Genomic DNA, 25,194 nt, shown 5'->3' with positions numbered 1-25,194 from the left:
TTCTACTTTGGCTGTAGGGTTCCAATGTGCCACTATTTTGCCTGTAGCTGTAGCAGAATTTTTTATTCGAATCTCGCGATACCACCTTCTCCAGCAATTTTTTGTGGTCACAATTATAAGAATGTTGTTTTCCTTCCGCAAAATTCAAAACTCATTTGTGTTTGATATCACAGTCTCATACATGTACCAATGTTGTATATATTTATTGAATAAACTACTTGAATAAGAAGCATACATTGAACATGTTTCTGTTCTCTTTAGCCCCAGAGCCAGAATCCAGGACCAACATTCTCATCATTTTGCTTAGCACGTTTGTTGTGGTCTGCGCACTTGCTCTATCCTTGTATTACATTTGTAAATATGGTAAGAACAATATTAATACAGATTTAAGACTATTCTTGTTTTAGTTTCTATTGCCAAGAATTTAACAATACCTTTGCATTTCTATAGAAAGTAACATAAAAAAAAATATTCTATATAATATATATATATATGTATATATATATTCACTGAAAAAAACATAGGTTATAGACCATATATAGTTAGGAATTAGCATTTACAAAACCTTGAAAATTCACTGCAAAAACCATAGGTTAGAGACCATATATAGTTAGCTGGACATTTTATTGACATAAAACCAATGAAATTCCATATATAGTTAGTTGCACTAACTATATATCGCGCACCCGCAATCCACTGCTGATGATGTCACATATTACATCATTCATGACATGGTCAGTGACATCACTGATGACATCACTGATGACATCTCAAATGACATCACTGATGACATCACTGATAACAACATCCAGTGATTTTTTGTTTCTATAAAGTTTAAATATGTCTTACATATTGAAGAATGAGTGGATGTGTAAGTGTCTGGACGAAGGATTTAGTAGGTGCATGACTGACTGTATGAGTGAGTGATTAAAAGTGTCTCACTGAGTGCATGGGTTAGTGACTAAACTGTCTTAATTTGTGCATCATTATGTCTGTTGTTCTGTAAACTGCTGCATGTGTTGATCAGTAGCTATATGAGTAACTATATGGGTTATTGATTGATTGCCCAAGTATTTGCATGGGAGACTGAGTGTGTGTGTGGCTAGCTGGGAGGTGTGTGACTCTGTGCAGATCAATCTGTACTTGTATCAATGATTGTATAAGAAGGTAAGTATGTGTTAGTATATGTTTGAAAATGTAAGGTGCTCTATGTTTAACTGTATAGACAAGAAAATGGAAGTCTCATTGATTCTTTACAGGACTGACTAGGTGTGTGAGTAACTCCATGGATGAGTGGCAGACTGTGAGTGTCTGTATAGGTGTATGAGTGCATATGATAGTGTTGTAAAGATGAGTGATTGTATGTATGAATGATTGTATGGGTGAATGAGTGAAGGTGTGGGTAGACGTAGCAATCAGTGAGTGCGTATGTAGTAACTAGTATTGGTGTGTCAATGGTTTCAAAAATTATACTCTTTTTAACACTGGGTGAAACAGAGGTTATATTAAAATGTGAGGAGATGCATTGTATTGTCACATGAATGATATCATCAGTGATGTGGTCATTGATGTCAAATGAGATGTCATCAGTGATGTCATCAGTGATGTCATTTGAGATGTCATCAGTGATGTCATCAGTGATGTCACTGACCATGTCATGAATGATGTAATATGTGACATCATCAGCAGTGGATTGCGGGTGCGCGATATATAGTTAGTGCAACTAACTATATATGGAATTTCATTGGTTTTATGTCAATAAAATGTCCAGCTAACTATATATGGTCTCTAACCTATGGTTTTTGCAGTGAATTTTCAAGGTTTTGTAAATGCTAATTCCTAACTATATATGGTCTATAACCTATGGTTTTTTCAGTGAATTTTCAAGGTTTTGTAAATGCTAATTCCTAACTATATATGGTCTATAACCTATGGTTTTTTCAGTGAATTTCAATGGTTTTTTAATAGCAAATATCATAAGCTGTCGAATGTCAAGTACGTGGTAAGTAAAAACATTTTCGTGTTTATGCACACTGATCTGCTTTGAATGCTGCCCCCCACCCCTCATTTCTATTAGGAGTACTCTCTCTTTGCAGATAGTGAAGGGTAGTTAACGCAGCCCTTTGCCCCCTTTGTAATCCGTCGTGCCTGCTTCTCTCTCCATTTGATTGATTGTTCTCTTTGGTTCATTCTCTATTTACAAACAAGCACAGAGTCGCAATACTCTGTTTAGTCTTTGCAGATAGCGAAAAATCGTGTAAAAAAACAAACGGAATCGAACAAAATCAGTAGGCCACTAATGGGATCTCTTTTTGACCTCGCTAAAATAGAAACATTAGGAACAACCTGTTGAAAATAGCAATGCGTATGTATATAAGCGGCGTTCATTTGTGTTCACAGTACCCCTTGTTGATTGTTTCAATCGAGCATTGAATTGTTCGAAGTTGGTTCTCTTAAGGATCTTCTCTGCCTGCAAACGAGGAAGAATAGGAATATTCTCTCTCCCTTTGCAGATAGTGAAGGGTAGGTAACGCAAGCCTTTAACACGTCGTACCTATTTCATTCCTCATTGATTGATTGATTGTCCGAACATTGACTGTTTGGGAATTAGTTCTTTTTGGAGGTATTCCCTGTTTGCAAATAAACGTAGGAAAATCTTTGCAAGTAGTGAAAGGGTACGTAATGCGGACCTTTCTCCCCCGTTGTAATCTGTCATGCCTATCTACTCCCCACTGATTGATGCACCTGTTTCACCCAGACCATTTACTAGAGATACGTTATCTGGCCCGACCAGAGAGCACCCCTAGTGAAAAGGACATATGCAATAATAACGAAGTGATCACTGTATCCTGTTAACAGAAACTTTAGCATGAAACAACCTGGAAAGAAAAGAATAGGAAAACGAAAATCAGTAGGCCACTGATGAACATGAACTTTTATTAAACAACGAACAAAGAAACGATAACATAACGTAATGATAAAACCTATTAATGTCCTAGAAACAAGAAAACGTTAAAATATGCCAGTGGTGAGAGACCAGAAAAACAGTAAGAGAAACCAAATCACCCCTCGCTGTCCCACCGCCTGCCACGCCAAAAAAATCGATAGACTAGGGAAAATGCAAGTCAGTAGAACATCCGCCCCCACTCTGGAAACTTCCAAGGTGGGGCAGGGTTGCGGCTACGCCCAGCCGGGAGCAGCCCATATAAGGCAGGTCCTGCTGCCACGCCTCGGCCAGGAGATCCTAACGTAGGGTGTAGCCGGAGGAGAGGCCGAGGCCAGCGGGACCCGGCCAGGGGATTGCCTTTACAACGCTGAACAGTTGCAGGGGGGGGGAATGTCTCCTCGACCCTCCCGTCTCTCTCCCAGTCCGGCCGCGGTGGCCCTTGAGAGTTGCAGGTACTCCCGCCACATGCTCTTCCGGTCCGGCCACCAACGGTCGGGGGGCCGAGGACGACGGGATCCGGCTGCAGCCGATAAACCAAGAAACCCGTTCATGGGGCCAGAGCCAGGGGCGTCCGGCCGACATCTACCGGAAGCCCGGCCCGAAGACGGACGGGACACTTCTTCTTTCTTGAATAATGGCTGCGACAACACTGGGGGGGGATTTCTTGCACATGCCTCCGACCCCCCCCCCTCGTCCTCATCGCCTGGTCCGGCCATACCAAATCTCAAGCGAGACGCCGTGGGGTGCACTGGGAGGGAGAGACGGTGCGAACAGGCCTCTCCCGCCTCCCCAGGTGGAGGCTTCCCAGCTGCACCCTCAGCGCTCCAGGCGCCCGGAAAAGGGTTCTTCCACTGTGGCCATGCTGCAACGTCTCGCCCGGCAGGGTGGAGCCCGTCCGCTCATTTGACCCCGCGATCGCCAGTAGCTACCGAACTCTCAAAATGGCGGTCGACCTGGCAAGAGCGGGCCCAGCATAAAGAAATGGCCCGGTCACTGCTTGACTCCACCACCGTAGTCCTCCACGACCTTGAAGATTCTAGAGGAGCCGCGGGAGTCTCCGACCCCCGATGGGGAATGACTGCCATGATCGCCCGTGGAGTGACGAAACTGTATCCGCGGGACGTCGGCGCTCCCATGCTGGCGCCAGCCTCACTTTGAATTACTAGAATCCTGCAGACCTCAGTTCCGGTGAAAGCACAGTGTGACCCGGTAGGAAAAATTGTTGCACCCCCTCCCCTTTTTCACTGATAGTTCAAACCACCGATCCTTTCCTTTGCCCTTTTAACGGAACTTTGGACTGCCTCCCCCTCTTTTACATTTTCTAGAGAAAACAAAACATTAACCACTACATTAGCATAGCAGTTGACACCAGAACTGTTTTCAAATTTAAAACCAACAACATCTTCAACAAAATCCTTTTTGTTTCTGCTGTGACCCTGCTACAGCACAGGCATTGTCCCCAGCAGTAATTCTGCGATGCCGGTAAGAATAGCTGTGGTGCCTACTGGACTCACTCACCCCCGCGGCGCCCCACGCCGTTATTTGCTGGGCGGCAACTTACTAGACATCACTTTCGTGCCATCTAGATTTCAGCGCGTTCTGCTGCCTTGTAACTATTCGCACAACAGACCGCTACTGACAAGAATATTTCATTATTGGTGCTGTCAATTTCAATAAATCTATTGGATAATTCAAAAGAAATTGCCACGGTCTCTTCCTTGTTTAAATGTTTTTACTGTTTTTGTTTTGTTGTATATATTTATATGTTATTAAAGTTTTATATTCCTACTACTTTGTTGGAGTGCTACATATTTTTTATGTGACACATAGTTGTAAAAACTTTGATGTACCAAGAGTCATTCCTGGAATCTTCCGCTTCAGGCTCGGTCCCCTCCCCAATCACAATACAGGATGGTTTTCAGATAGTAGGAACGCGTGTGGTGTGACGGATCTCATCGGGTGTGGGCCTTGATCTACTATAACTCCTTTGAAGAGGGGTGATTCTTTACAGCTGGGGCCATAAACTACATCTGCAGGGCTAGCTGATAGCCTGGACAATCGGACACAGAGGAAGAGGAGTGTCAGAGGGTGCGGTAGTGAATAGGGCGAAAGGGAGGTGTCGGGCGGGCACAGAGTGTGATTTTCAGGGAGGAGCAGCGCAGATGGGGGGAGGTTTATTGCCCATGCATAAGACAGAGAGCGGGGGTGACCAGTGCCTGGGGAAGATGCTTGCGAGGGTGAGGAGCCATGCTACGAATCGACAGCGTGCAGAGAGTGGGTCTGGTCAAGACATCTAAAATGGCTGCCGTGCACCACAAAAGTGTGGCATTTCAAAAAAGGCAAGATGGCGCAAACAATGTTTTTCAACACTTCCTCATTTCCTTCGAATCGAACGTTAACAGACGTTGGGGCATATTACCAAAGTTAAGCGATATTTATCGCTAACGATGCTTACCAACGAATTTTTTACCGCTAAGCATCGTCAGAAATTATCGAAGATAAACCTTGCTATTATCAAGGTTTATCGCAAATGCGATAATAAACGGCCGCAATGCATCAATATCGCTAAAAACTCAGCGATATTCATGCATTACCGAGCTAATGCTCTTAGCCATGTTATCCACCTCCCATTGGATAACATGGCTAAGAACTGCTCAGGGCAGGTGTTACTTTTTGGAGATATTCGCGCTTCGCGCGAATATCTCCAAAAGGAGATAGATATCTTGCATGTTGTAATGCAAGTTATTGTGGTATATGGAACTCATACCATAATCTCTCAGGAAAGCAGAAACTGATCCTTTTGGGACCGCCTAAAAAGGCCTAGGGGGTGAGGAGTACTCTACTTTGCCCCCTTTTCACGTTCCGAACTATTTTATTTTACTCTCTTCTGTAATTACACAAAATAGCAGCGATAAGATGCATCGGAGACACAGTGAGAGAAAGGAGGCCGGAGATGAAGAAGAGATGTCAAATACACATTGGAGATAATATAGTGGCAGAAGGGAAGTAAATATGAGTAAACTTACCATGTAACATAAAAATGTTGCACTCTATACTATAAGTCTCATTTTATACTACAATCACTTCGCTACAACCTCATAAATTAAAAATAAAAATGAATAATGTCTCAAACAATTTTTGATTTCTAAATATAAATTTATTCTTCAGAATTTTCTAAATTTGAAAGAACTAGTAACATGTCCTCATCAGCAATGTCCTCATGAAAAGTCTGCAATGATGATTCTTGTAACTCTATGGTCTCCAAACATTCGATAAATTCGCCATCAAGAGATTGATCAAAAAAATCATTCAAGTCATCTCCTCCTTGTGACAATATTTCATTATTGGTGCTGTCAATTTCAATCAATGTAGTGGAATCATTCAAGTCATCTCCTCGTGACAATATTTCATTATTGGTGCTCTCAATTTCAATCAATGTAGTGGAATCATTCAAGTCATCTCCTCCTTGTGACAATATTTCATTATTGGTGCTGTCCATTTCAATCAATCTAATGGAATCATACAAGTCATCTCCTCCTTGTGACAATATTTCATTATTGGTGCTCTCAATTTCAATCAATGTAGTGGAATCATTCAAGTCATCTCCTTGTGCCAATATTTCATTATTGGTGCTGTCCATTTCAATCAATCTAATGGAATCATACAAGTCATCTCCTCCTTGTGACAATATTTCATTATTGGTGCTCTCAATTTCAATCAATGTAGTGGACAATTCAAAAGAAATTGCCACGGTCTCTTCATTGTGAGCCATTTTATTTTGAAATTGCTTGCTGTAAATTGCAGAAAAAAATAATCACTTTCATTTATCGTTTTTAGTAATACATAATATAAAACTAACTTTATCAAGTATTTAGTATAACAGAAGGACTGCAAATAAATAACAGAAAACATTTTTCAAATTATCTTCAAGTGTACAACATAGTTCCCCTTACAAATTAACAACTCACCTTTTTAAAAGTAGGAGAAGTGTTAGTACTGTGTAAATCAAACACCAGAAATTCACCACCAAAAATTCCTCACAAATGTACCTCAGACAGTAGTATCACAAAATGGCTGTGGTTTCCTCTCATTTGAAATATATACATAACCAATTAACTTTCATCACACACAAATACAAAACCAAACTAACATTTTAATTGGTTCTAAATTTCAACACTTTCAAATGTGTTTTCCCCATGCAATTTTCCATAGGACATTTACATACGTCTACAGCCTGAATGGCTGAACGGAATTACACCAAACTTGGCAAAATGGTACATCAAACCTAAGAGGTCAGGAAGGATCTACTATGCCCCCTTATGGTCATTTCCCCCTTCGCTTTGGCCTCCTCTTGTCTCTCAATCCTACCGAGAGACAAGATGGCGGCCGCTACGGACTGTTTGGAATGTTGACAGACGCCGGAGAACCAATCAGCTTCGCAAAGCTCCGTAACGCGAAAAGTACGCGAAGCGGAGCGCTGTTACAGATATATATCTTTTTTTGAACGTTAATCTCTCAAAATCCACTGGAGCACATATATTGAGACCTAGCAAAGGCACATCGGGCTACCAGTCCCTAATATTTTGCCAAGTTTCGTGCAAATCCATTCAGCCGTTCGATTATTATTATTTTTATTTTTTTTGCCCCGCGGGGCCCTTTTAAAACCTCCACATCAAACGTAGGGGGTCAGCGAGGATCTACTATTCCCCCTTATGGTCATTTGCCCCTTCGCTTTGGCCTCCTCTTGTCTCTCGATCCTACCGAGAGACAAGATGGCGGCCGCTACGGACTGTTTGGAATGTTGACACACGCCGGAGAACCAATCAGCTTCGCTTCACAAAGCTCCGTTGCGCGAAAAGTACGCGTCCTGGAGCGCTGCCCGGTCCGCTGTTACAGATATATATCTTTTTTTAAACGTTAATTTCTCAAAATCCACTGTAGCACATATATTGAGACCTACAAAAGGCACATCGGGCTACCAGTCCCTACAATTTTGCCAAGTTTCGTGCATATCCATTCAGCCGTTCGGGCTAAAAGTGAGGCCAACCGCCCTATGGAAAACTCAATGTTAAAAACACGTTTTGGGACCCCCCTTTTTTCTCAGCCCCCCCTTGACGAACCCCCCCCAAATTTTCAAGGGCTGCTCAGAAACAAAATGTGCCATTTTCCTGAAAATTTCAGCCAATTCCGTCCACAAACGCCAAAGTTATTAGACATAGAATTTTCAAAAAACCCATAGAGAAAAAATCCTAACTATATATACCTACTGGCGACCGCCAGTAGGTAATATATATATATATATATATATATATATATATATGTGTGTGTGTTTAATCTAACTTGGATCTCTTCTTCCACCTATGCTGCTTACTCTCCAATCCGCAAAACAATTTTATTTATTTATTTCTCACAACTATTTCCCAGCTCCTGCCCTATTATCTAGTCCTCCCGTCATACCTTTGCTCCTATTCCAGGCATCTCATAACCTATGTAATTCCCTGTTTTCCCCCATTCCGCTTATCTGTTGCTCTACCTTTTTTCTTCAGTTTTTCTTTACCTTGAGATCAGGTCCTCACTTTTATGAGCTTTGTCTCGCTCTAAACCCATACCTCAGTGTTCTGCTTTTGACGCCAGTCTCTTCCCTCACTCCACCTTCTGCCTTGTGTTCCCATCAGATTATTCTTCTTATAATCAGTTTTGAAGACTCCACTCATAACTCACCTTATACCTTTCTGCATTGGGATATGTACTTGCATTTGACCAATGACTGCCTTAACTAACTTACCCATCAATGTTGAGGATACCCTACTTTTTTTAAACCAATGTTTCTTATCCTGCCATCTTAACTCTCACCTCTATGCTCAGAGTCTGGTGCTCTACATTAGGGTAAACATCTTAAAACATGTAACCTTGCCTTTACTTCTTATCCCTCCCATGACTTCTTCCTCCTTGTGTAATACAGATTAAGGCCTAGATTTACTCTTCTTTTGTGTCGGGGTAGCGTAACTTTTGGTTTGTGTGGTTTAGTACTTACAAAGTAACATAAAGCAGCATTCATTTGCATTGTGTGCTCATTACATGGGTGGAGCATGGGTGGAGCATGGGCATTCCTGTGCATCCACCCATATATTTTAATGCAAACCCACATTTACAAACACTTGTAAACCTAGGTTTGCACCAAAATAGTGCAGCTACCTGGCAGAGGCGTAACAAGAAGAAATCTCTTTATTTTTCCTCGTTATTTCCTCTCGCCATGTGCGCTGCGTTCTGTTGCACACATAGAAAGAATGTGCCTCTTAGGCTTGTTTTTGTGCATAAACGTATTTCTTCCTTCACAAAAACAATCCTGCCTGTAACGCAGGGACCCTTCAGGCACAGCACAGTGCACCAGTGCTAGGAGAGAACAGACATGGGCCATGTCTTAGTAGCTACGGTGCATTTCTGCTCTCTTTAATGCAACGCAGCAAGTTGCCTTGCTGCGGGCAATTACATTTTAGTAGATCTGCCCCTAAGCCTCTGTTGTTGCTGAGTAGCCAACATCTCTCTTGTTATCCCCCATCCTTGTCCTCGCCTGCTTGTACTCTTCTAATATAAATAATTCACCTGCCTCTTTCCACTTTTGCGTCCTATTTTTTTTAATTCTCATTTTAGTTTCTGGTAGTATCATTCTTATCCGTTGACCATCCCTCTTCAACAGTGGTCATTATATGTATAATTCTCGTGTACTGTATTATTGTTTTTCTTAACCCCTTCAATGCTTATGACGAGCTCAGCTCGTCATGAGGCACATTGGAGCTGTGCTCATGACGAGCTGAGCTTGTCATAACTGCCGCGGAATGCCCATGCGGGGCTAATTCCCCTCCTGTGCGGACGTTCCATGGGAGTGGGCGGAGTCGTGACGAGCTCAGCTCGTCATGTGCTTAGCTCCACTGTGCAGCATGATGAGCTGGGCTCGTCACGAGCACCACAGCGCCGAGCACAGCCCCCCTCCCCCGCACTGCGAGGGACTTAGCCCCGCGTGGAAGGGGTTACTTTTCTGTTTGCTTTGGACTGATATCTATGGAAATCAGGCATCAACCATATTTTTCCGGCCACTGTTTATGTTTATGTTTAAAGATTTCTAGAGTGCATGGCTGCCCGTAAGCGTCCCAGCGCTAATGATAGAAACAAGCAACAGCAGAGGGGGAGAGTTACGGGTACAGCCAGGTCTTCAGAAGTTTACGGAAAGGAAGGAGATTGGGTTGAGCACGCAAATCCAGTGGAAGTGAGCTCAACAGTTTGGAGGCGATGTATGAGAAACGCCGGCCTCCAGATCAAGCCCTCTTGATCCTGGGCGTCTGGGTCAGATGGAGGTTCGTGGATCGGAGGGTTCTGTTGGTAGTGTATAGGACGATGACTTCTTTGAGGATAGGTGGGGACTTACCATATAGTATTTTGTGTGTTAGACGCAGGGCCTTGAAATGCACTCTTTACAATACTGGCAGCCAATGCAGTGCTCTAAGAGCCGGTTTGGCCGAACACCAGTTGTTGGTGTCTGTAAGAATCCGGGCAGCAGTGTTTTGCACTACTTGGAGTTTGGCTGTCACTTTCTTAGGCGCACCGAGGTATAGGGCATTTCAATAGTCCAATCTGGACAATATTAGGCCCTGGACTAGGAGCTTCCTAGACTGATAGGGGAGCAGCGGAAGGATTTTACAGGAGGTGCGGAGGAGACCATAGCAGGCTCCGGCCGTTTTCCTTGCTTGGGTATTCAGAGTGAGCTCCTGGTCCAGCCAGATCACAAGGCTTTTGATATCGGATTTTGGAGTAGGGGCGGACCCATGCAGGGAGGCTACAAGGTTTCTGGACGTAAGTGGGACTGGTTACCCATCACCATAATCTCCGTTTTATTACTGTTCAGTTTTAGGTGGGACCTGTTCATCCAACTGACTATATCTCCAAGGCAGGAGTGCAGATCGATGGTGGGATTATCCTGGTGGCTTAGTGATACTACAAGTTGGGTATTATCGGCATATGTCAGTAATTTGATACCATACGGGGTGACAATTTTTTCGAGGGGAACATGTACACGTTGAAGAACGTGGGTCTCAGGGAAGAGCAATGCGGCAATCCGCAGTGTAATGGAAATCGATGTTTACGGCAGCTCTGCTAGAGACGCTTGGAGAGTGGGTAGCTTCCGTGGAGTGTTGTTTAAATAAATGTTCCCTGCGTCACCGCTATCTCTCTGATAGACTGCTCGCACAGCTGCTTTCCTTAATCCGGAACGGTAACTTTTGAAACATGTGGGATAGTCGCAAAACAACGCGCTAACGATCATGTCAAAGGGGATGAATAACGTGGAAGAGTACCCAACAGAAATCCATGAATACCTTATAGCCTATGAAAAGTCAGTCGGCTCCGTTGATTCAATGCTGAAGACTATGATTTCCGTTTCCAGGATTGAGCTACTTCAGAAGCTGGACCCACTTGATCAGGCCAAGCTGGATTTGGTGTCTTCATACTCGTTGAATTCACTGTTCTGGATATACCTGGTCCACCCGCGTAGCTAGGGGGGGGCGAGGGGGGCGGACCGCCCCAGGCGGTACTGTTTTGGAGGCGGCAAGCACGCACTTGTGGCCCGTTGCGGCGGCCTTAGTGATTTATTTGGGGACACTCACTGTCTGACACTTTGTTAGTCAGTGTCCCCAGCCACTAAATAAATTATTAAGGCCGCCGCAATGTGCCACCAGTGCCGTGCCCTCGCCGCGGCACAGTTAATCAAGTGCAAGCAAACTCACCTGCTTGCAACTGCTGACTGCAGCCACGCACGTTGCACGCATGGGGGTGTGGTCGCGACCGGGTCACTCCGAAGTCAGGTTGCATAATCATGGCCGAGCCGAGGCTTGGCACTGGAGCAGTTGCCGTGGCCACACTGAGGCTGCAAAACCGTAAGTTACTGATATTTACATTTACAAAATAGCCCTACAGCGCGCAGCTACCTTAACACCAGTAACTCGCCGCATGTTGTTTGGATACGATGGGAAACAGGGTAGGAGTGTCTGTGGGTTATAGTCCATTGCCAAAGGGAGCGATCAGAAGACGGAACAGACGTGTGATGTGCCAGGAAGTGGTGAGAATGCAGGGGTGGTAGGGCATGCTGAAGCCGGCCAGGGAGAGACAGCGGGGAGGAAGGGCTGGAACGAGTCGGACATACCTAGAAGAGGGTGTCATGGGGAAGGATGAGTGTAGAGCAGGGTATGGGTGAGGGTCTTCGGGGAAGGGTGGCATGGTGGGCAGGAATAGGTGGGAGCAGCTGCATTGGGTGGCTGGTGGTACAACAGCTGGGTGGTGTAGCAAGAAGTGAGGAAGAGCACGAGTGGATTGTCACAGCTATCGGGTGCCAGTCCTTAACCTGCTTTACAAAAACGTTCAGTACCAGCCTGCTCTTGTCTTCTAATGCCTGCCTGTTCTTGCGCCATTACATATACTGCTGCAGCTGCTGGGGGGCAGGCTTTGAAGGGGTAGTAGTGGGTACAGGGTAGGAGCGGATGTCCCAGCAGTAAGGATGCCAGACCTACCCCCCCACCCCCTTTGTTGGAAGTCTTTGAACAGAAGCCTGTTTTGTGCGATTAATAATCCTCCCGCCAAGGGGAGCTGGAGGGTGGGGGTTCAGGTATGCGCTGGCCCGGCACCGCCAGTACCATCCACTCTCACACTCGCCCATTGTCTCCCTCCAGCTCGGGCTGTCCGAAGAGTGCTCTTTGATTTATTGTGAGTTTGGACCTGGGTTGTTGTGACTGTCAGGGAAAGATGCTTGTCGGGGCGGCGCCAAAGGGCCCTTGGTGTCCAGGGGCTGTCAGTTCTCCCAATGTGAGAGTTGTGGCAGTTCAAAGCTGACACCTCTGAGCTGCTGCACAGAGCACCCACATATTGTAAGCACGTGGAAGACCCCTTCTCTCTCCTGCCCCTTGTGCCGCTGCCTCCCTTGACCTGTTGCCTGTTTTTCTCTCCTGTCACACTTTTCTGACTGCTGTGAATTCGCTCTCACGAGTGCCCACAGACAGCTCGGTTGTACAGTTCGCTTTATGCAGACTGCTAACAGTAGTGCAGGGTGTGAGCAGTACACGGCAGGGTGTGCACACCGGCCCCCACTGTTGGAATTCTTGCCCACGCCCTCCTCCTGGTAGGAGAGGCGACCCGTTGGCTAACCTGCTGAATTGTGGAATCTGAAGCCCGCCGCGTGATGTCCCGTTACGGAGACACTAAGAGCCCGATGTTCAGATTGGATTGGAATGATTAAATATCTCACTTTCGATTTTGGCACAGGCAGTTTCCACTGCGGCCTGTCAGGAAATAAGAGTACGTTAAACAGCACCACTTTGCCAAAATAACTTTGAGATAAAATCTGAAATCGCAACAGTGGCACGTATAATTAAAGGGGCACACGTTTTATTTTGTACAGAACACACTGGCTGCCCCTCTTCTGTCTTGCGTTCTCAATTCTTCTCATCGACTTGATGTTTTGTTATTTTGTGCATGTGATGCGCTTTTTGTCTCCGTTCACTCAAAACAAAACTGACCTGTTTGTAATAGCTTGTTGTAAATGGACGATGAATTGTGTGGCACTAACGAGGACACTGCATATTGTTTAACCTTGTAGAAGAGGACATTGAGTAGTTTTCTAATGGTCCTATTAGGCAAAAGCATGGATGTGTTCGGTTTATTGTACCCTCCTTTGAAAGGTATTCTGTTCTCATACTTCCAAGACGCAGTATTTCAAGTTACTAATGTAGAACCTTGCTATACTTGAGCATATGCAAATTGCAGCATCCTACCTGTTAGAAAGTTGTGCAAGAGAATATTAAAAGAATATGATGGCACTTAAGCCCACTGACTTACAACATAATGAATTCGAGTTGACTTTCCACATTCGTGTTTCTTTGCTATAAAACCAGGGAATGGATCTGCATGTGGGAGAACCTCGTTGGCCCCATGTCCGAATAATTGTTAAAAGCTAATACCTTTAGGTGTATTTGCTGGCTTGAAAATGCTTTCCAGTGTAGATCCATTCATGTAGCCTTATTGTGTAGCTGAGGTGATTCTGATAGGTCGTCTCGTTGAAAACATTTGTCTCAGTTTTGGAATAAATGTATTTTTTTGCATTCGAATTCTGATACTCATGTAAAGCGCTCTGATACCTTCGGGTCTAGCCAGTGCTATATAAAACCTTTCAAATAAATAATTGTGTCTGCAAAACTGTGCAGTAGGGTTAGCGCCAACACGAAATTCATGCTCGAAAAACATTTGAGCGCTTTATTCCCCATCGATTACTGCATAACTAAAACACGGGTGGAAATTCACATTCAAATAGTGTTTGCACCCCGGTGTATTTTTTGTGATCACAACACTTGGAATAAAGTCACAAGTAGCAGGATGTTTATCTAAGATAGAGGTAACTATTAGCAGCAATACTACGTGTCTCTCGGACATCTTTCAAGTGCTCACCGTCCTTTTCCCCCTGCACCCACCCCCTCCAAGGGGCGGCAATCTGAGGGATAGCCCCGGGTGCCACGAACTCTAGCTACGCCCACACAAGGTGTTAATACCAAGGAACATCCAGTGAAACAGGAGTTGGAGAGAATAAGAAATGCATGAACAGAGTGAAAGAAATAACTGACAAGAAGAAGGCAGCTAAATTGGACAAAGCTGCTGCAGCAAGAATATTAAAACATGCTCTCTGGGAGCCAACCCCGGAAGATGGCTCAGCACCACAGGCCAAGCGGAAGCAGAAATTGAGCTAAAAGTAGCTCTTTGTAGGGAAGATGGAGTGGGCGATTGTGCAAGAGACATTCACTGAAATTGTTCGATCATTGTTCACCGGTGTATGTTTTCTTGAATTCGTTTGAAAAATCAAATTTTAGTTCATAAGATAAAATGTTAATTTTAAGACCTGTAAAATATTCCTTCTCTGTTTGTCAAATCTCTTGAATTTTATTTCTACTTTATTACACGGAATGAAAATGGTAAACTTCAGCATATTGACATTTTCCATGGTGATGGAAAATATTTTTGTAGTGCTTTTGGATTTGCCCTGTTACATTCCCTTAGTGTCTGATCGTTTTATCTATATTTTAATTTTTGTTGCATGTCTAATTCCTACTTTATCTTGCAGAGCATGGCTGTCGTTGGTAAACAGCTTTTTGCTAAAGATTCAAATAATCAGTTCATTTCATTAATCAGTAAAGCATGAATGTATTCTCACCAGTTTGCCTCCTAGAGTCGTAAAGTCCACTCATCTTATTTACAGAGTTGTTTATGCTTTTAAAATTAAGGTTTGCAAAATAAAAGATTTTAACATCAAACTCCATCCTCCTAAATCACACGCCTCCTATTGTAGCCCAGTCAGCACACACCACACACCATACACCTCATCCTATCATCTTTTGCTTCCTGCACCCTCATGGACCGAGAAGTTGGCGCAAGGTCCAGGGCAAATGAATACACATAAGAAGCAAACGGTTGGAGAAAGGCCAAGACACAGAAGGCATTATATGGGAGAAAAACGCACAAGTACAGGAGACTTGAATATCCACATTCACAGGAGAGGATGCATTGGAGAGAGTCAAACATGTGAAAAGGGAAAAAAGCAGAGAGACTGGCTAATCTGACAGTCACAGTAGTCACTTTTTCAGTGAAACCAAGTATCTGGGGTTTTGTGTACTCCCTCCATTTTAGTTTTCACCAGACCAAGATGTGTTGAGACGACATGGCCGATGCCCGGTGGTGCCGCTTGGTTCGGCTATAGAGGAGTCTGGCGCCCGCGGCCGTCACCTACCCAGCCGGACATTGGTGCATGGCACTCCTCGTCCTTTCGCTGCTGTCTCTTTATATCTTCCTCCGATGACCTCCTCTCCCTCTCTCAGAACCCCTTTTCTTGTCCCCATCTTCCTTCTCACCCTCTCCTCTGATCCTGACCTGCCATCTTGTTCCGTCCTTTGTCCGTTCCTTTCTCCCTGCTCCCACTCATTCCCACTTTTCCCTTCTTTTCTCCCCCTTTTCCCTGGCCCCTATTTTCCCTCACTCCCATTGCACCTTAATATCTTCTGTTTTTGTAATGATCTAATCATTAGATGTATCTGTATAACCTTGTTTTTCCTCTTCCTCACAACGATCTTTCATGTAAATTTTGTAACGTTTGTAATATGCTAAATTCCTCATGTAACTTGTAACTGGTGTAATTCTATAATTTTTGGGAAACTTATGTAAAGACGTTAAGACGACATGGCCGATGCCCGGTGGAGCCGCTTGGTTCGGCTATAGAGGAGTCTGGCGCCCGCGGCCGTCACCTACAGAGCCGGACATTGGTGCAGGGCACTCCTTGTCCTTTCGCTGCTGTCTCTTTATATCTTCCTCCGATGACCACCTCTCCCACTCTCAGAACCCCTTTTCTTGTCCCCATCTTCCTTCTCACCCTCTCCTCTGATCCTAACCTGCCGTCTTGTTCCGTCCTTTGTCAGTTCCTTTCTCCCTGCTCCCACTCATTTCCACGTTTCCCTGCTCCCTCTTTTCCCTTACCCCTATTTTCCCACGCTCCCATTGCTCCTTAATAGCTTCTGTTTTTGTAACGATCTAATCATTAGATGTATTTGTATAACCTTGTTTTTCCTCTTCCTCGCAACGATCTTTTATGTAAATTCTGTAACGTTTGTAATATGCTAAATGCTAAATCCCTCATGTAAAGCGCTCTGATACCTCCGGGTCTAGCAGCGCTATATAAAACTCCTAAATAAATAAATAAATGGTTGCCCTCAGCCACCTGGAAGGAGCGGCTGTGAAGGAAGGATCTTAGCCAGGACAGGGCAAGCCCTAAAATACCCAGATCCCTGAGCCGTTGGACCAACGTACGATGGTTAACGGTGTTGAAGGCCGCACTTAGGTCCAGGAGGATCACTGCCACTGATCCTCCTGCATTGATGATCTTACTGGCCTCTTCAACTACCGCCACCATCGCAGTCTCAGTGCCCTGACCATGGCGAAAGCCTGTCTGTGAGGGTTTGAGCAGTTCACTGGATTCAAGATAGTTGGACAGTTGGTTGTTGATGAACTTCTCTGCCATCTTGCTGATGCTTGGCAGAAGAGAAATCGGCCTAAAGTTGGTCAAGTTTAGGGGGTCGAGGTTAGTTTTTTTTTAATAGGGCCTTGACCACAGCCTTCTTCCAACTAGGGGGAACCATGCCCTGTGATAGAGAAGAGTTAATCACATTCACCATCGGGGCGAGGATGGTGGGTGCCACGAGTTTTAAGATCTTAACAGGGGCTGTATCGAGCGGGGAGCCACTCTTAATTGACTGTAAAATAGGAGACAGGGTGTCCTCACTAATAGGGGTAAACGTGTCCAGTCCTATATTGAGGTTCTGCGACTGTGTCGGACATGGATCGAATAGGTCCACAGGATAGAGAGAGGGGAGTTGTTTCAGAATATTTTGAATCTTTTGGTCAAAGAAAGTTGCTAGCTCGTTACAGTGGTTGTCTGAGAGATCACCCGGGCGTGTAGGCTCCGGGGTTTTTAAAAGCTTTTTCACAATTTGAAAAGTTTCTCTTGACGAGCTAGAGGCAGTTCTAATTTTTTCTTCGAAAAAGGCTGCTTGCGCAGCTTTAAGAGCTTTTTTGTAGTTGTGAATAGTGAGTTTATAATCCCTCTTCTTGTTAGGATCATATTCCTTCCTCCACAGTCTTTCGGATCTTTTACGAAGTTTTTTCAGGAGGCGGTCCTCCTGAGTAAACCAAGGCAGAGTGGTTTTTTCCCGTGGTTTAAGATGTTTTTTTTTAGGGAGAGCGGTGTTAAGGGAGTTTTCAATCCACGAGGAAAGCTTGACATCCGCGACTGCGGGGTCTGCCTCATAGTTTGGCAAGGAGAGCTCCAGGGCATGCTTCCATTTGACAGTGTCTAATTTGGACCAAGGGCGTGAGGGTCTACCGGGAGCTTGCCTGGGGGGCGGAGTGGTCGGGATCCACCAGCTAAACGGAATAAGCAGATGGTCGGTCCACGGTATCGGGATAGGTACTCTCACTATAAGGTCCGGGATGTTCGAAAAAATGGGATCCAACAGGTGACCCAGTGTGTGCGTGGGTTGGTCGTTCCCCAAGTAGAGCTGGTGGGTTACTAGATCTAATAGCAGGTCCGAAGCTATGCTGTCATTGTTATTGTCGAAGTGAATATTTAGGTCCCCTAGAATCATGAAATTAGGCAGAGTACTGGCCATGGCGGTTTCTTAGAGAGAGTTACAGAACTGTCCCATGGTGCCTGGGGGGCGGTAAATAAGAACTCCCGAAAGGGATTTACATGGGGACACTTGGATGGTGAATTGAACATTTTCGCAGTCAGAGAGGGGGCTGCCGTGGAACCGACACGAAAGGTGGTCTCTATGGATTATGGCTATCCCTCCTCCCCTTCTCTTCACTCGATTCAAATGTTGTATAAGGAAGCCTTGAGGCAGCGCCTGAACAATCTCCGGATCAGAATCTAATGAGAGCCATGTCTCTGTTAAAAACAGAATCTCTAATTGTTGCTCCTCTAAGAGCATGTGGATTTCCTGCGCGTGTTTAGGCAGGGATCGGCAATTAGACTGCAAATCTACCAAAGTGAAATCTAATGTCTTCTTGGGCTAATTTTGAGCTACTTTCTAGATCAGCATCCTTCCAGGATTTTGTGGGATACCAATCAAAGTCCAAGAGGGGAACTTGGTGGTGCACACATGCCTCCCACCCATGCTGAGCATTGTGATTATGGCCCTGCTGTGTGATAATCACACCATTACTGGTTTTGGTAATCACTTTCCCATGGTTTCCCCGGGCTGTATGCTAGAGGAAAAATACAAATGTCCAGCAGAGTTGTTGTCTATATGCAGGGCTCCTGGAATTATGTGATTCTGCAGCCGTGCTGTATTCTGCATAACTATGGATTTGAGGGTACTTGCCACGTAATCCATCATCTACTGCATAATTTGCCGATTTTAACGAAAAGAATTGGCTCTTGCACAAACAGATTAAAAGTTACGAAAACTGCAACCACATGTATGGCTGGGCATTGCCACCGACCTATGCAAAGGTTAACTAGACACTTTTCAGTTGGTGATTGCTGCGTTTAGAAATTAAAGTGATAATAATTGAGCAAAGCCCTTTCCCCAGACAGGAGAAAAATATCAAAATAGTGAAGCAATACTGAGACAAAATGTACTGTATTATGCCTCACAATTTGCCTATTTTGTCACATAATCCCAGCCTGCAAACTGCAGATTGTACCAATTCAAATGCAGTAGAATTTAGACCCTTTTAGTCTTTCAAACTAAAAGCTATATCATTACCTCCACGTTTGTGCAAGCTGCTGGAAGGTCAAATTAACCAACAACTTAATGATTATCTTGAAGTGAATAAAATCTTGGATCCTTCTCAATCAGGATTCAGAGCAGAGCATGGCGCTGAAGCAGCCTTGGTGTTTGTGACCGATACAATTAGGCGCTCGGTGGACGTTGGCACACCTGCCATGCTCATGCTCTTAGACCGATCTGTAGCATTTGATACTGTATCCCACACTAAGGGCCTGATTATGATGATGGTGCGACCGTCACCGACAGCCCGTCAGTGACAGTCTCCCCACCATCGTGATAATATTTTTCGCCCGCCACATTAGGATGGCGGGTGGATGGGTCGCGGTCGGAGAGACCGACCACCATGGATTTGACGGAACTTCAATGCCTACAATGGTGGTGGTGCCTGCCAGGAACTGTTGTAGGGATTATGATGTCCCTCTCCGCCGGACATTTCATGGCGGATTACCTCCATGAAAAGGCTGGCAGAAAGGGATATTGGGGGACGTAGTGGGCCCCCCTTCTCACCTGGCCCTCTGTGTTGGGTTTAGGGGGGCACCTATTGTGCCCCCTACATATCCCTGCACCATGTGGCAGGCACTGCATGGTGCCTGCCACGTAGTGCATGAATATGTGTAATGTAAATTTTTTGTACTGCAGCGCATGCTGCTAACTGCAGCACCCGCGGCAATACAAAATATAGCCATTGCGACTGCTGTGGTAGCGTTGCATCCTAATTCGGCTGGCGGGACTGCCGACTTGTAGTCGGGCGATGCTGTTTCCGAATGGATGTCCAACCGCCATCCTAATGAGGCCCTAAGTTATTACAAAAATTACAGCAGATCGGGATTCATGGGTGTGCCCTGGCGTGGTTCCCAGATTTTTTGAAGGATAGAATGCATGGGAGGGTATATAGCCAAGCCCAGGCAGGTCGACAAGGAAGTCCTGCAAGGGACATGCTTTAGCCCTACTTTATTTAAAATTTTTGTACATGCAACCCACCGACCTTGCTGTTAGTTGATATATGAAGTCATCCTGTCACTAAGATCAAAGGAAAATTTCAGTGATACTGTTGAACAGTAAGTGACTAAGGGCCTGATTTAGATCTTGGTGGATGGGATAATCCATCACAAACGTGACGGATATCCCGTCTGCCGTATTACAAGTGTGTTATATCCTATTGCACTTGTAATACGGCGGAGGGGATGTCCGTCACAATCCCATCCGTCAAGATCTAGGCCAGGCCCAGAGTCTATATCAGTGATACTCAAATTACAGCCCGGGGCCGCATGTGGCCCTCCTGACCTTTATATGTGGCCCACTGGACAGCAGAAGCACTGGTCTGATGTTTACTTGACTCAGCACTAACATGAAGAAAAATGTTAAATATACAGCAAGAACATATTTAAAGGTTAATTGCATTTTTAAAGACAGCCAATGTGCCAAAATACGATAGTCTTTTCAAAATTCAAAAAGTGTATTTAATTGACCTGTAGAGTTATTTCACCTTAGTAAATCAAATTATAGCAGTGCAATCAGAAGTATTTTTCTTAAAGTGATGTTTTTCACATATGAATTTAGAAACATTCATGCTGCCCCTCCCCACCCTGACAACTATGCTATTAGTGATTACATCCAAGCAAGGAGATGGTTTTGAAAAGAACGCATCATTAAATCATGTATTTCAAGTTCCTCTTATATGATAAAATGAAAAAGGAGGGAAATTAATATAAAACAATTGCCAAGGGTCACCCAATTTGGTCAAGTGGAGAAGCTGGGATTCATCCCAGGTTTTCTGGTTTCAAATTGCTTAGTTTCTTTCAGCCACTAAATATACATGCTTTGCTTCCCCTACACCGACTTTCCCCCCCCCTCTCTCATCCGTGCAGGCCTTGGTCACACCAACAACCAAACTTTGCGGCCCCCGGGAAAATGCTTGTGAGTACCCATGGTCTATAACATGATAAGGCTCAATATAAATGGACCGAAGTTTCTTTAGTGTCAGGAAGTTTAAAGAAAGAACTTTCACATTTTTTCCTAACAACCACTAATGTTTGAAACCATAGTTACACGATTCAGGGCACCTATTGGGTCAAGCCAACATCACTGGTTAGTTTTTTTGTTGTACTATGTAATCACCAGAGGTAATGAGTTTTCGCTTGCAGCATGCTTGTTCCTACAACTTCCATGTAAGCGTCAACTCTAAAATTAGCCTGGAAACCAAAAATTAAAACAATCAAGAAGCTCTACACATTTAAGTCTTGCCCACGTGCTTTCTACGTACATATGAAAAGAAATGAGATATTTTTGCCTGCTAGAACTCCACAGTTCATCTTATACTGTAAAATATTCCCTAGTGCCATGTGCCATTTAAGAAGTCTTCTGCATTCATTTAGTATTCGTTTGGTAGTTTTTTTAAAGTAGAGATATAAAACCGTTTGCTAAACTGTTTTGTTTATGTCTTTCAAAGATAAAGTGATTTTTTAATAAGTTTTTATAGAAAGAATGTATAACAGACTGCAAACATAAATCCGATTGTAATGTTTTTGGTTATTTTTCCAACAGGTGACATTGTGCCTTTTCTGATTTACGAGGCAGAACTGCAGACCCCGGTTAAAGTGCTTCTTACATATCCGAAAGAAAACACTCCTTTTCAAAAAACCGTACTGTCTTTTGCTGACTTTCTGCACGATTACTGCAAAGCAGATGTCATTTTAGATTTGTGGCAGAAAAGGAAGGTTGCTGACGTGGGCCTGGTGCAGTGGCTTGTCACTCAGAAAGAAACGGCGGATAAAATCATCTTCCTCAGCTCAAGTGGCACATGCAACCTACAGATAGGATCTCCTGCTGAAACCAAGGCAACCCACAAAGATGCAGATAGCTCCGAAAACATGTTCCCACTCGCCCTTAACCTTTTTTGCGGTGACCTGATAAGTCAGGGCAGTTTGCAAAAATATATGGTCGTCTATTTTTCGGAAATAAACCCAAAAGGAAATCTTCCAAGTGTTCTACAAACTTGCTCAAAGTATTGTCTAATGAAAGACATCGAGGTTTTTTGTAGAGATCTCCGCACTGTCTCATGCAAACCATTACCTATCGCCAAGAAGCTTGCACACAACAATAAAAAGAATGAAATGTATTTGCAAGAACTCCAGAAAGCCATTTTAGAACAAAAGCAGTGGCTTCGAGGGCGTCCTTGCCTTCAAGCAGAAGAGGTGCCTCGAAGTGAAAATGTGCTGTTGAGCCTTATTTAAAATCCGGGCCTGCACAGCATAAACAGGTGTCAGTGGTAATGTTTGTACCACATTAACAGGTGTCAGTGGTGTTTGAATTTGTCACCAGTAAAAGTCAAAAGTGGTATTTTCAAATGGAATGAATAATTTTATTGATTGAAAAAACAATGTGGAAGATGTTACACGATTTTGTGGGATATGCTGCTAACACAAAGAACTGTGTAATTTATCACTGACAAATTGAAATACAGGGGCAGCATTTATTACTCACAGAAATGTGTCATTGTGATACAGGCAATGACAGAACTAAACCTGTTTAGGTAATGCAGTGCCTGGGCCCGAAAATGTGAATAGAATACAAAAAATGTTGGCTGACAAATTTCTCAGAAAACCTCTAGATTCCATACTTTGTTTAGATAAACTTTGCTGTATTTGCTTAAGTCTTCTGTACATATGCTTGATTAAATAGTAATGTGTACAAACTTAGTGGTGACGGTGGTAGAGGGAAAGCAGTCATCCCTAATGGATCACAGTATTTGTTTAATGACATTTGTTTCTTAAATTACATGTGTGCCACGCTCACTGCACTTTTTCTTTTTGTCCTTTTTTTTATTGTGCATATGCTGCACAGCATCGGCAAAAACCATTCCTAAATCCAACAATGAGAACGAATGCCTTTGCCAATGCTTTTTTATATAGCACTTAGTGCCATAGTCTTGATGCGTTGCAGCACTGTAAATTAAAAGTGACAGCATTAGCCTGGCATTATTAGTAGAAACCTTCATTTGGATCAATATAGCTCTGAAAACTGCAAACCTTACATTCTACCACTCCTTAAGCCACTTATATTGTAACCTATGCAAGGTGCCTAAACGAGGTGTTGGGACTAAAGTTGTCCAAGAACTGATTTTGATCAATTTAAGACTGCAGCACAAAATGCCTACACAGTTACCATACATCATATTTGGTCCTTACTTAGTGGGTTGATTTGAAGTAGGGAAATGAACCACATTAGTTGTTTGTTTATCTCTTAAGGAATTAATGCCGACTAGAGGCTGACTAGAAACAAACCCCTCTTCTGCTGCCAATGGTTTTGTGAGCTAATGTATGGCGATACTTGTTAGACATACACCAGAAGTAATAAAGCAACACCACAAACAATCAAAACAAACTAGTTATTACTATATGAATTATTCCAGGCATATAACTTCAATGTACTTGCTTACAATATTTGCTCTGATTCGGTTATATCTGTTAGCTGTTTATTTCCTGTTTTTTTAAATTATATCTCGGAATTTGATTTATATCTGTGTTTTAAACTGTTTTTCAATTTGTCAATTAAAAAAAACAGCTGTTACCAAAAACAAACACAATGGTATTAAAGTTGTCAGTCTATTGCTGCCCGTTAGAAAAAAACTTAATTGGAACATTAAAAAAAAAAAAAGCAAAACCGCAAGTAAACTAACAGCAATTGCAGAACTGTATTGATATTCGAAACACTTAAAAGAAGCATTGGCACAGCAAATAGGTCTTACCAGTGACCCAGCGTTGGTCTGCCAAAGTTTTTTTTCTTTTCCAAGATAGCTACATGGTGTGCGCATTCTCCAAGCAAAAGGTTTTTTTTGTTTTAAGAAAATGAATTGCAAGATGGCTGCTGCACCAGGGCATGCACGTGAGGCTGAAACATTTCAAAGATTGTTCCTAAAACAATAGAAACACATTCCAAGATGGCTACTGTGCACTCACAGCAACCATCTTGGAGTTTCTTTTCCCTTGATGAAGAAAAATCATTAAAAGATAGCTACTGCACCTGCACACACCTTTATGGCCATATAAGAACACATTTAAGTACATTTAAAGATGGTCACCTGGGGAGGAAAATGGTTGTTGGTGGGCTAATTAATCCTAAAAGATGAGGGTCCAAAGAGGCGGGAGGAGCAGGGAGAGAGACACACAGAGGGAGAGAAAATAGTCCCTCGTGCACTACAATGCACGATTCCAACATCAGCAGTGAAAGATTACAACTCATGCAATCAAAATATGTTGAGATTGAAATACTCCTCATGCTGGGCATAACTCAGGAATAGGGAGGAAAAACACTGAATCAGGGAACGGAGACGAACATGAATTCTACTGAGTAATGCACACAGGTTAAACACAAAGTCAACTTAGCCAGTAATGGATACTGGATACAACAGGTATGTATGTCTCAGTAGGTGAAACCTAAAAAGTGCAATTAACACAATGTTTGAGAATCTGAAGCAAACTCACCACAAATTTACAGCTATGAAAATTGAGTTTTGGGCATTAAAATGTTTAGCTTTCAGAGGGTTGTCTGCATGTTTCCTAAATGCTCCTTGGGAGGTTTGGGGGTGGGGGCAGGGGAGTTGCAGTTTGTGCTGTGCCTGTGGGTTTTTATAATGGTAAGTCCATAAAGGTAGTCGATTGCGCCACACAAGTGCATGAAAAGAGACATAGAAAATAACATCCTTCATTTCCTAATGACTTGAAAGATCTTGCACATCTCGTATTGTTTCACTAAGCTTCTGAACATTTGAAAAAACGTGCAATTTTATCAGCGTATCTGCAGTTCTCGTGCATCTCTGCACATCTGTAAATGATTTGCTCATGAGATTTATGATTTGCACATCTGTATTACGAGTCTCGC

At 43.6% G+C, this 25,194-nt stretch overlaps 1 protein-coding gene and 1 pseudogene across 3 annotated transcripts in view; both read left to right on the top strand.

Annotated features, from left to right (window-relative positions):
* Window positions 1-23,888, top strand: part of IL17RB (interleukin 17 receptor B) — a 321,832-nt gene extending 297,944 nt beyond the window's left edge. For all 3 annotated transcript variants that reach the window (XM_078661590.1, XM_078661589.1, XM_078661591.1), the window contains 2 exons: window positions 262-363; window positions 21,859-23,888. In XM_078661590.1, coding sequence (XP_078517716.1) covers window positions 262-363; window positions 21,859-22,547 — 791 coding nt within the window. In that variant the 3' untranslated portion in view covers window positions 22,548-23,888. The remainder of the gene's footprint in view (window positions 1-261; window positions 364-21,858) is intronic.
* On the top strand, window positions 11,215-14,753 carry LOC144783425 (nuclear nucleic acid-binding protein C1D-like; annotated as a pseudogene).
* Window positions 23,889-25,194: the final 1,306 nt, after the last annotated feature.

Source organism: Lissotriton helveticus, chromosome 9, assembly GCF_964261635.1.
Source record: "Lissotriton helveticus chromosome 9, aLisHel1.1, whole genome shotgun sequence".
In the NCBI taxonomy this organism is placed as follows: Eukaryota; Metazoa; Chordata; class Amphibia; order Caudata; family Salamandridae; genus Lissotriton; species Lissotriton helveticus.
The sequence above is the reverse complement of the archived record's forward strand: the minus strand, read 5'-3'. Positions and strand labels throughout refer to the sequence as shown.